The following is a 12,771-nucleotide window of genomic DNA, read 5'->3' as shown; positions in this document are numbered from 1 at the left end:
AAACAGCCTCCCAAATAAGCAAATAAATGAGCCCAAGTCCCCGAGATGCTCCTGTCAACAGCCTCTATGGAGTCTTGAAGGGTTCTTCCTCTTCCAGTGACATGGTCTCTTCAACTAGGGAGGTTTGCAGCTGTTCGTACTTTGAAAACAAACAAACAAACAAATGTCACCTCACATCTCTCAATCTTTACTTGGAGGATTTCCTGCGGCGGAGGCTGAGCCCAGCCCGCAGCAGCGAGGGGCTGGAGCGGCTGCTCAAACGCTTTGGTTTTCGGAGCTTGCGTTTAACCAGCACCGCTTACCTGCGCCGGGGCAGGGAGGGGACGGGCGCTGGCCCTGCCCTGCCCCAGGGCCACCCCCCATCCTGGGGAAACTCAGGTTTGCACGCGGGGAAGGTGAGGCGTCGCTGGGAGGAGCCGCCCTTGCGGGGACAGCGGCGCCGCGGTCCCTCCGCTGCCAGGGCTCTCTGGGAGGCGGCCGCGGGGCTCCCCCGCTCCCGAGGAGCAGGTAGGGGACTCCCCGGGCCCTGGCCTGGCCCCAGCGAGCCCTCGGTGTAACGGGGGCTCAGGGTCTCGCCCGGCCCCGAGAGCCGGCGGCGGCCGGGGCGGCAGCGGGTACGGGCAGGTGCGGCCGGGAGCGCTGCTCTCCGGGGCTCCTGTGGCAGGGCGGGCGGCCTCGGCCAGGCCGGGATGATCCGAGCAGCACGTCCGTGGAGCTGCTGCGCCCGTGGGCACGCTTTGCTCCGACGCCTCGCTTTTGGGGCTGGGAGGTGGCTCGGAGCGAGGTAGTGCCTGCTGCGGAAACTAGGGGCTGGGGACACTTTTAGGAGTAGGGGTGAGACCTTTTGTAAAGGGTCAGCCCTGACCGTGGCTCGGTTCCTGACCGAAAGCGAGCGAGCGCCTGTTCTTCGCAGCTGCCCCTCGGCACTGAGCCCGGCGGGTCACCCTGCCGGGCCCGGCGGTCCCTGCACCGCCCGGGAGCCACAGAGAATGTTTCCAGAAGTAGGTCGCAATTTAAATGAAGAGTATTGGAAAATGATTTTCTGCCCCGCTGAGGGATGCCAGCGTTTCACAGAAACACGGCTATCGCCACAGTGGCAGTGCTGTCACTACATCCTGACGGGGCTAACGCAACTCTTCCACTCTGACTAGGTATGTCCAGTGAAGGAATTTATGTATTTGCTGTCACCTTTTTTTTTAGTGATAAAAAGTGACACACTTGATTAATCTCTCTAGAAGAGGCATGGTGTACCTTGCAGTTAATAGGAACATTTAAGTCAATATGAAAAAAAAAATATATATACACACACATATTCATTTTTTTATGATTTAAAATGTTCCTAGGCTATATACCAGAAATAGTGTGATACGCTGACTTGCTGTTGGTTCTCTCAGTTCTGAGGACTGTTGCAGGTTTGAATCAGTTTGTGCTTTTGAATGAGATTCAAATAAACCTGCCACAAGTTTGCCAAAATCAGTGAAATGTGTGATCCTTCAAAGTTTTGAGGAGACTTCTTTTTTTAATTGAGTAGATCAACTTTGAAAGGACTAAAAAGCAGATGAAAAGGTGGTTATGAAAAGGTACATTATGATTTAATGAGAAATTTTAATGAAAATTATGCCTACATGCCATCGTCGATGCTGTGATTGTAATTCAGGTGCACGTATCATTGAAGACCTCTTTCAGACAACTGATGGGGTTTTTTTAGGGGGGATTGGTTGTAGTAATTTTTTTTAAACTGCAATTGATAGAAATATTTCCTTTCAGGGTGAAACTTCATGGACGTGGCTTCGCATACCTGAAATTTTTTTCCCCTTTGGAAAATCTGGGCAAAGATAATTAGAGCTGAAGTCTGTTGTGAATGATAAAGCTCCACAGGTCGATTGAGTGCTCAAGATGTGGACAGAATGGCTGGGGAAAGGGAGAATTTTAGCTGTTTATCATGGCAGAATGTGGTAGGAAAAATATTTGCAATTGGTTCTACAGTTGTGTGTATGTTATTTTCATCCTTATTTATGTGAATGCATGCACAGAGAAGAGCCTGATTTTGCTCTTGTGTCTACCTTCCATAGAAACAGAAATTTTCCATTGTGAAAAGTGAGAGACAAGGGAATCTCCTCAAAGTTGTGTGTATGGTTTTACACAAGGCTGTATACATGTTTGCAAGTCTTCTATGTTGACAAATTTAAATAGATAGAAAGAACATTAAAATTATAGAAAAGCAGGATCCTGGAAAACTTTCTCTCAGGATGTGGTAAAATACTACTTCTGCATCTGCTAAATCTACTGGTGGGGCAAAAAACTTCTCGAGAGAGCTCTTGTGAGACAGAACACAAATGATGTAAGAGAACAGAATTTGTGAAAAAGCAGTGATTCAGAGAAGTCATAAAGAAAATACCTGCTCAGAAGTGGAGTATATTCAGTCCTGTTTTATCTTTAAATTATATCTGTTACAATATTTTCCTCTTCTTTAAAATTAAAAATTATAGATTTTTAAGAGTTACTGTTCATCATGAATAATGGAAAACATAGCTTTTGTACAAACACATATAACCTGCCTCCTGAGATTTTAATGTTTTGTGTATTTCTATGGTCAGGATTCTTTCAAGGACTCATCCCATCTTAGAGCTAGGCAAGAAAAGACCTGCCTGATAATTTGAGTGAAGATTTGCAAGGAGGGAGGAGGAAAGAGAAAGAGAAGGGAAGCAGGCACTGCAAGAAGCAGTGTGGATGACTCAATACATGGCACACTTCTGAGTCAGTCCAGTGAAGTAAGACACGGCAGGCGGAAGTGTCATCTTAGACTCTTATGGAAAATGCTGATCAGCTAAATGTTCTTCAGTAGTACTCAGTAGTACTCAAAGAACAAAGATATGGTTAGAAATCATTAGGAAAAAAATCCAGAAAAACCCAATAATTGTTTATAAATCCATAGTGCACTTATGTTTTGAAGACTATATGCAAGTTCTGTCCTGTCCTCCCCATCTCAGACAAGTTGTAGCATAACTGGATGCAGTACAGAAGTGTGTGGCAAAAAAAGTCAGAATTATGAAATCAGATTCCATCTAAGGGAGAGTTAGAGAATGTACTACTGTAGCTTGGGAAAGCAAGGAGTGGGAAGGTGTGTGCTAGAGGTGTAAAAAAACTGAAGTGCTTGACAAGCTGAAATAGGAGATGTTCACTCAATTTTTTCTTCTGGCGTAATAATTAGGAGCTGTCAGGTAAAACAAACAGGTAACAGGCTCAAAACAAGTCAGAGACAACTCCTGTATTTCATGTGTTCTCTTTAAACTGTGTAATTCCTATATTAATTGTGTAATGCAAATGTTTACTTTAAATTATGGAAGTTCATATTGGAAACTACTAATTTAAAGTTTTTTTCCATTTTGACAGGGAAACATGACATCAAAAACACTGTTTTCATGTAACATTGCAACAGCATTTCTGTCTTTAATTATTGCAAGTAAGTCTGTTGGTGGCTATGGAAAGTCTTGTTCTGAACTTTTTTATGGAACTTTTTTTTTCATACAAGTAATACTAACTTTCTGTGGAAATGGTAATAGTGAAATTTACATGCATGCCAATGCGTTCTTTTAAATAGTCCCAAGAGCAGGAACCTATAAAACATAATATGTGGTATTTCATGTTCTAACTTACAACAGAATCATTTAGGTTGGAAAGGAGCTCTTGACATCTAACCTTACAGGGTCGAGATTTTGTAAATCTCTGCAAATGGAAACTCCACAACTTCTTCTCATGATTTTTCATGCAGAACATAAGAGGAAAGAAAGGGACTGAAATCAGAGTAGTGTTGTATTTGTTGTGTCCTCCTCTGTTCTGCACATTTGCCACTGATAGTTATCAGAGACAGGATTTTGGTCTAAACAGACACTTGCATGAGTCTCTGTGGCAATTCTTATAAATAACAAAGCAAGGAAGTTTTAATAAATATATTATTGTCTTGGGAATATGACCATGGTGTCCAGAGTTAGTGCCTTTTTTGTCATATTGTAAAAAATAAAAAAAGCCCAAACCAAACTCTTGGTGTTGCTCTTTTCCTGCATGAGTCTGTGTCAGAAGTAAAGAAAATGATCTCATTGGTGATTGTAATGATTCCTCTCTAAATGTTCATTAAATTAAGGGTCAGTTGAAATTCCTATAGCAAACTTAATATTTGTACAACACGATCTTTAACTTCTGTGTCCTCTTAGGATATTTAAATGTCAAAAGCATAGTCTGTCTTTAAGGATTACTTTAACTCCAGTTAAGTGAAGTTAAAAAATAAAGGCATTGAATGTGAAAGTTCTGTGCATGTGTGTGTTTGTGCACATGCCCCTGAAACAGACTGGAGAAACACAAGTACTTTAGTGATTTGCATCTGAAATAAAACATGCAAATGACAACTCTGCTACAAAGACATTCTACTGAGTGTAAAGATTGCATTCAAAAAACAGCATTTCATTTTAGTGGCATAACTGTATCTATAAACTACTGAGTAGTACTCTCAGCTGTAATGATAAGGGATTAAAATTGTATTTTCAGTAGTTGACTTGAGAATGGAGGTGAAATCTCCAATGAACTTTATAATTAGAAAATGAGTTCAGTATATTTTTGTAGTGTCTTTGAGTTTTTCTTTAATGTTTATCTCTTTCCTTTAGAGAAATGTGAAGCCTATGATGTGATGTTGAAGCAAAGTCTTGTGCCTGATGGGCAGCCTCTTGCTATTAAATGTTCACTGGAAAAGAGCTTGAAAAGTGGAGACTACAACTTAACATGGTATAAAGTTGGTAACCAAAGAGCTGTGCCTAGAGACAAACTGTCTAGAGTTCATCAGCAGAAGAATCTAATTTGGTTTCTTCCTGCAATGTTAGAAGATTCTGGAGATTATGAATGTGTCATAAGGTGAAAGTTAAGAAAAAATTATATTTTTACAGAAAAGAGTTGCAAAGAGAGTAACTTTTAAAAAGGCAGTAAAATTTTGAGGGTAAGAGAAATACTAATGAAGAAGAGGGAATGCAAAAACTAACTTTAGTTTGGAAAAATTAAGTCTAGTTTTGGGGTTTTTTTTTCCTTGTAGGCAAAAGTAAATTTATTAAAGAAACTGTAAACATTTTTTCTTCTCTTTCTTCTTCAAAATGAATGCCATACATTTTTTGACCAGCCAAATATGCTAAATAGATTAATTTAATTGTGTCTTATTAATTGCAGGAATTTGACAAGCTGCAAGAAAATGTGTACAAAAGTAACAGTTTTTGAGAGGATTGATGGTTTATGCTTAAATGAAAAATTTGCTGTGGAGGAGGTGATATTCACGTCATCTTCTGCAAAGGTCGTGTGTCCCCACTTGGATTATTTCAGGAAAGAGAAGAATATTCAGCCTGTTCGTTGGTATAAGGTGAGAATATAGTGTTTTGTCCTGTCTTATAGCTGTCCATTATTTATAATAAAAATCAGTGATCTTTGATAATTAGAGCAGAAGAACTAAAGATTTACTGTAAATTGGAGAAAAATGCTTTTAAAACAAATTGGAAGAGGATTAAGACTTTCTGTCTTCTAAAGGTGTTCTTGGTTATCAGGGCAGAATTTCAGCTGAGGTGTAGGAGTGATGCTGACCCATGTACCCACCAGGTAGCATCTGTTCACCTGCCAGGGAAACATGGCCTTGTGTGGAAACAGATTGACTGTGGCATATCCATTAGGTGCTCAATACTACTCTATTCCATTATTCTATTTCTTGTTGTTCATGCTCTCTTAAAGGCTCTTTCTGTTACAAGAATGTAATCTACCTTCTGCCAGATTCCTGTTTCAGGTTCATGGAGTCCATATGGTACCCGTAGCATTGAGGCTCCTTAAAAAAATAAAATCTAATTATCGGGTGGTGCTTCATTGTTGAATACTTTTGCAAATACTTACAACCCACATTTTAATTTCTCATTTCTCTAATATTGAAAGTTGTTTTCCAAAGGAAATGAACTGGGGTCTTCAAATTAAAATCTCAGCTGAAGTGAATTGTGCATTTCTTTATATTCCGCTGCCCTCACTCTTCCTCAGCCTCTGGAGGGTGTCCATCCTTGTGCCGTGCTCCATTGAAACTTCAGATTGTATCAAAGAGAGACAAACCATGGAAATATACAGAGATGTGAATTAACAGAATTCTCTACGCAATTTTAGGACTGCCAGCTGCTGAAAGGAAAAAGGTTTGCCATTTCAAACAGTGACCTTATAATTTTCAATGTGACTGTACATGATGGAGGAAACTATACGTGTGAAACAACATATACCTATGATGGGAAACAATATAACGTTTCACGAGACATCAGTCTGGTTGTAGAAGGTAAGTAAATAATTTCACTGTGTTTGTGCTCATAACTAAAGTGGAAAGACCTAATTTGTTGATGGACATGCTTAGGACTACTGTTTTTCACCTAAATATGCAGTAATGACTACCTGAGATATGGTACTTATGGTACTTTTTGAGTGATATTTTGTTATAAAATGGCTGACAACCTTGTCTTTAGTACAAGGGGTGTTTTTAGGTTGTACTTGCATTATAGAGCATAAAACAGACTGCAACTGCCCCTGGTTTTCTGAAAAGCACTTTCTTTTGCTTAGTGACCCCACCAAAAAAGCCTCCAGAAATAACTTACCCAAGAAACAACTCCATTGAAGTAGAACTTGGTAAGTAGATTTCTCTAGAGAAAATACGAATATGTATCCTAGTTAAAATGTATTCTCAAGGAGTATCCTATTCTGTGCTTTCTTGTTTTTATTTTATGAAAAAAACTACCTCAGTGGTCAGTTTCTCTCTGTTGATTTCACAAAGGAGGAATGAGGGATGAGAGGGAAAGGAACGAGGCATGTTGCTTGCAAAGTCCTAAAGAAATTTCTCAGATGCAAGGAAAATTGTAGGAACTCAAGTGATTATCAGTCACATCTATTGCTTTCCATTACTCTGGAAGTGATTCTAAGAACAGGTCCATCTCCAATCTGCAGGCAAAGTGATGCCCCAAGGGGAGCATCTTCTTCCTGGATTCAGCTTCTTCTGTCCTACCATTCTCTTTCTGGACCTGCAGATCACTGAGAATATAGACCCTCTGTTAGAGTAACTTTTTTGGAAGTGTTTAGTACCATCCTTAGCTGGTGTGCATGTATGAATCTTTGAACAGGATTGTATAGAATTTAATTAGGTTATGGAAATTAATTCTTTACTTTGTAACACAATTTTATAGGCTCACAGGTTACTGTGGATTGCAACACCACAGGTGCTGATGGGTATGATGTGTACTGGACAGGCAACGGTATTGATGTATTTTATATGAGCAGAATTTTTGCAAGTCCCTATGAGTAAGTATATTTTCAGATTAGAAGATACTGTGTTGGCAACCAAAGTGGAACTTTCTCCCTTTGATATTAAAATATTTAGCAACATTTTCCCCTTGCTTTAAATAGCATTCTTCTTAAAAACTCTGATGCTTACCTTCTCCAACTGACTTTCTGCTTTGAAATAGAAACTTTAAACATAGTAGGAACATGAGCTTCACATGTGATTGTGTGTTTCTTACTCATTGTGAAAAATCATTCTGAATTTCCAATGTTGGGAAAAGGTGTTTTGTTACAGTCCCATAATTGTAATACTGTTTCTTTTGAGCAAGCTCTTGCCTGGCAGAGACCTCTTTTGGTCGAATCAGGCATGTTCAGGTGCCTGATTCATGATCTTCAGACTTTATCTTTCTTCTGTGTTCCACATCTGCCTCCCTGAAAGATTGCAAGAGGACAAATCTGTGCTATCCAGGAAAAATTGAGATTTCTAGATTTAAGGGCATTAAGTTAGAGAAATTTAACTGAGATCAACTGAAGAGCTAATGGAAGACTTTATTGAGGGCATTTGTACTGAAGCCTAGGGGTTAGAGGAGAAGAGACAGATTTCCAGGGATGAGCTGGGTCTTGGGAGGACTTGGACTGAGTAAAGCATGTGAAGTGCAAGTGGGAGATAAAGTGATGGTGAAAAGCAGGTAGAAGAAGAGAAATTATACTTGACTGGAAAAACCAACTCAAATTGGAGCAAGAGGCAATCTAAAATTGTCTTAGACATGATATGTTTAGAACTAAAAATTTCAGGGCTTTTTTGTCAGCCCTTATGGTGGCACTGGAAATAAAAAAATGTGATAATTTTTGTAAATTCTGGAGCACTAGCTAGGGCCAAAAAACCAGTGAAGGAAAGAGAATGATGTCTGCAAAGTAAGAAAATAGTTGCAAGAAATAAGTTTCTGTCATAAACAAAGGGAGAAATAAAATGCTGGCTTATTTGGGTGCTCACCAAGAGAAAAAACACTATGCAAAAGTAATATATTAGACTGTCATAAAGAATTGTAGTGCCATAAACAATTGGGCCATAATGCAGAGATACACAATCATTGAATTGATATTGCAAAAGCAATGCTATTTTTTGTACTTCATAGCACCTACATCACTTGCGTTACTGATGTTGGTTCATTCATTCCCTGAATGTCATATCCTATTGTGGAATATCTATGTCCATCTACTCTCACAGGGATTGGGAAGCCCATAACAAGAGTTTATTTAGGTTCATAAGGAATATTTTTGAACTTCCAACTATAGAAACCTTATGTTCCTTTGGGGAGACACAGCTGCAGATAAGATAACGTCTTGATGCTTTCCAGTGCATATGCTAAATGTCAGTACGAGGAGAGGTCTGGCTGTTTGGGCTTCTTTCATATTATGTAATTGTTCATCTGTTGTGAAGTGTGGTTGACATTTGCAGAAGGAAATAATCACTGTTGTGCTGCAGATGTTAGAGATGAAGCCACTCCTGAATGGGCTGTGGTTTTATGGTTCTATTTGTCACCTTTTGGACAGGGGAGAAACTTCTTACGATGGGCGCCCTATGCATTCTGTGAAGCTAATAATTTCAGAAGTAAGCAGTGAAGATTATGAACAGCCTTTTGTCTGTCAAGCTTCAAATGCCTTTGGGCAAGTTGCATCCTATATTATATTAAAACACAGAGGTAAAAAATACTATTATTTTCAGGCCTGTGGTTATCTATACTTCCCTGAAGGTGTTTTGATACCAAGTTCTTGTGTATCATGTTGAAAGAAAACAGATGTATTACAGTTTGTGGTATTCGTGAGCCTGTGCATAGGGAAGAAATCACTATAGCATTGTATTTATCATTATTTAAAAAACAAAGTAAGTAGGAATGAAATATGTAATATTCAAATTTGTATTGAATTTATGTGAAAGATCAGATTTGGACCAATTCGACAATTTAAAACAAATTTCTTATGCTTTATGCAGTTCCTGACATACAAAGATGGCTGACTGGAGGGCTTGTCTCTTTGTTAATTTTAACATTTATTACTTTAATAATCTACAAGATTTTCAAGATTGATTTGGTGCTTTGGTACCGTAATTCTGTCTGTGCCCTTACAAGTGAGGAAGGTATGTGAGTGTGACCAGGTATGTAAGTGTAATTACCCTATTGATTTTTTTTCTCTTGTCTTTACTTCTGCAAAATAATGGGATTATTTAGTACAATGTATGTAGAACTTCCATAAGGAATTTTCAGATACACACAAAGACATTTTGTGCAGGATTTTTTCAGCCATATGGGTAAAATATATTCTTGAAGTAATAAAACCTGTGTAATATTGAAGGCAGTCATAGTGAGATAGGTCAAAAGAACTATAGGTTATTCCAAAATGAGCATGTTCCAAAATGAGCATGTTTATTGCTTTTCTGTAGTTTCTTTACATGTAGATTTAGGGTCACTCTGATGATGAACAATAGGTGTCAGCAGAGCTACATCCTGTAAACTGTATGTTTAAAGACGTGCCTTAAATATTTATTTTGAAAATCAGACTCATTTGTCAGAAAATAATTTTGTTGGATTTTTTTTTTCATTTTTCAATTTCTCTCTGTTACCCTTGCTTTCCTTCTAAATCCTGTCAGTTATGATGTTGACATATCAAAGAGAAAATTTTCTGTTAGTTCTGTTTTCTGGTATCCTTCTAATGAGTTTTAGTTTAATGCACTGTAGGCAAATATATTGTGTGTGAAAACACACAATAAGCTTGAAATAAGCACATCATATGTATATTTCATGTCAGTTCTCAGAATTAGACTGTCTGAAGTTCCCCATGGCTTGAAAGTGAATGGATTACATACATTAAGATAGTTAATATTTACTTATGGCTGTACTAAATGTTTTCACAGGAAAATCATTTCAACTCCTGCTCAAAAATTCAGTTTTACTATAATACTGTAATAGACTTCTAATTAAAAGAAAAAAATAATCAAAGTTTTTAACTTGTTGAGTTAGATCTGATTTTGGCTTGGTTCTTTCAGTCCAGCTTGCTATGCAGCCTTACATCTCAAAACCTCAGAAGCCTTTTGGCCTTTTCTTCTACCTGAGAAAAGCCCTCCCAGGATTATTACAAGAAAGAATTGATATTTTTCCACCTTCTCTTGTGGTTAGTTAGAAGTGGAGATAACTGCTGTTAAGTTTCTTTCAGGAGAGGTGCTGAAGAAAGTCCTGTGAGAGGGTACTTCCTTAATGTCCTGGCACCTCTGTGATGGGGAGCTCCTTCCTGCAGGTCCCAGGTCCTGCATCCAGCTCATTTGGTGACTCCTTCATCCCCAGGATGGGAAAGAAAGTCAGATTCTGTGGCTGGTCATCTTTATTTTGATTCATAGAGCATTTTGTTTCTGTGAGGTGATACTGTCAGATGGGTGAAATCAGCTCCAAATTACTATTTCTAAATAGTCCAAAAATGAAACTTTGCAATAAAGGCATTTTCCTAAGTTTTAGTTTTTTAATAGAAATGTTTGTGTTTGTTTTAGATGGAAAAATCTATGATGCATATGTCCTGTACACAAAAAGCACTGAAGGCAGAAGTATATGTTGTCTGGAAACCTTTGTTCGTAGGATACTCCCAGATGTTTTAGAAAAACAATGTGGATATAACCTTTTCATATTAGGAAGGGATGATTTACCAGGAGAAGGTATGCTTTAATTAACAGAGTTAACAGGTTGCCTTTTGAAACATTGTTTTCAGGTTTTACTTTATCTATGTATTTTAAACCCACATTTTTGGAAAAGAAAGCTATATTTATTTAGTTTTAATGAATAATTTGCCCAATGAAAATATTTTCTTTTTCTTTTTTTTTTCTTACTGAAAATTTTCTTCTGATGTTATGAGGGTCTGCTCTTTCTTAGTGATGAACAAATGAGGGCTCAATAATTAATATTAATTATATTAGCATTAATATCAGCATTAATAATACTGAGTTTTTTTGAATGATAAATTCTCCTGAGGGCTGAAGAAAACAATTTTTTTAGAAGTTGTGTCATGCAATGTATCATGAATCATGATTGGCAGTGTGAAGATCTTAAAGCAACCACTGCTCTGAGCTAGCCACAACTTCACATGTTTGCAATTTTAAAATAAAGAACTATTTTACACCAGTTGTAAAGTTTCTATGCAGACTTTGATTGTTCCTTCATCACTTACAGCTGTGGTCAGTGTTGCTGATGAAACCCTTAAGCAAAGCAGAAGACTGATGATGATTTTGGGATCAGAAACACCTAGGTGCTGCCTGTTGGAAGACACCTCTGAGCAACAACTAGCTATGTATAATGCTCTCATCCGTGATGGGATTAAAGTGATTCTTATAGAAATAGGTGAAATACAGGACTACATGAGCATGCCAGAATCAATCAGATACATTAAGCAAAAACATGGAGCTATTCAATGGAAAGGGGACTTCTCAGAGAAATCTTGTTCAGCAAACACAAGATTCTGGAAAAATGTGCGCTATCAAATGCCATCCAGGAAAAAGGGATCTTATTCTGAAATGCATTTGTTGCCCCTAACGTCGAACAGTTCTGCAGCAAAGGAAAGTTAAGAAGCACTTATTTAAATAATACTAAGAAGGTAATTCTGATTTGGGATGTTTCTTGCATACTCTTTTTACTACAAAGTAGATGTTTTCTTTGAGGAGTAGAAACTGCTCATCCCTTCCATAAACTGCACCCTAAAAGAAAAAAAATTCTGTGCAACTTTATTTCTGTACTGATTTTGGATAGTGACACAATTTCTTGTGTTAGTCTCCATCAAATATTATAAATAAACATGGTGGTGATGATATGCAATTAAGTAGCCGTGGTCCACATAAATGTTGTATGAAGAAACAGCTGTGAAGTCCATTTTTTAAAAATCAAAACTGCAGTTGATAAATTAAAAGTCTGTTTACTTACTTTAATCAACATTTTCCTAGTCATTCTGTTCCAATTCTTGTTGCCTCTCCATGTTTATCTGTTTTCCTTATTGCTGCAAGAATCTGCTCTGTGCAAGCTTTGTCTGCTGGGCAACAGACCTTATCCTTGCTTCTTGAAAGGTTTGGGGAAATACATGACATAGCAGGTATATTTAAAACTCATCACAACACTAAATGTGTTTCTGCTGAACAGTTGGTACTAAATGTGTTCAGCGAATGGAAGGGAATGAAATCTGTGGATTTTTAGAGTGTTAAACAATTCTGTGATATCTGGTGTATGTTTACTTTTTAAACTTAGTCTCTAATGCTTAGGAAACTGAAAATAGTTTGTATTTCTTGAGAACAGGAAGCTTTTTAGACTGTGCTGCTACTCTGGAAACCAGATGTTCTCATGCTATGTCTCAGCTGTGCTAACTGCATGCACAGAAATTCACTGAGAATCTATCAAAGAACTGTGCTTGGGCTGGGTATCC

The 12,771-nt window shown here is 38.1% G+C and overlaps 1 protein-coding gene across 3 annotated transcripts; it reads left to right on the top strand.

The window, feature by feature from the left end:
- Positions 1-418: 418 nt before the first annotated feature.
- Positions 419-12,283, top strand: LOC128803957 (interleukin-1 receptor-like 2). 3 transcript variants are annotated; one of them, XM_053971324.1, is made up of 12 exons: positions 419-507; positions 1,768-1,955; positions 3,394-3,463; positions 4,659-4,902; positions 5,209-5,395; positions 6,172-6,334; positions 6,613-6,678; positions 7,230-7,344; positions 8,878-9,026; positions 9,317-9,460; positions 10,862-11,023; positions 11,535-12,283. In XM_053971324.1, exons 2-12 carry the CDS (start codon positions 1,908-1,910, stop codon positions 11,924-11,926), a joined length of 1,740 nt encoding a protein of 579 aa, XP_053827299.1. In that variant the 5' UTR covers positions 419-507; positions 1,768-1,907; the 3' UTR covers positions 11,927-12,283. The 3 variants fall into 3 exon arrangements, with proteins under 3 accessions (XP_053827299.1, XP_053827297.1, XP_053827300.1); XM_053971322.1 differs by lacking the exon at positions 419-507 and adding an exon at positions 943-1,151; XM_053971325.1 differs by lacking the exon at positions 419-507 and adding an exon at positions 944-1,151 and having other exon boundaries at positions 4,659-4,776.
- The last annotated feature ends 488 nt before the right edge of the window (positions 12,284-12,771 follow it).

The sequence above is a fragment of the Vidua macroura genome, chromosome 2, assembly GCF_024509145.1.
Source record: "Vidua macroura isolate BioBank_ID:100142 chromosome 2, ASM2450914v1, whole genome shotgun sequence".
NCBI lineage: Eukaryota > Metazoa > Chordata > Aves > Passeriformes > Viduidae > Vidua > Vidua macroura.
This window is presented reverse-complemented; position numbering and strand designations above follow the sequence as displayed.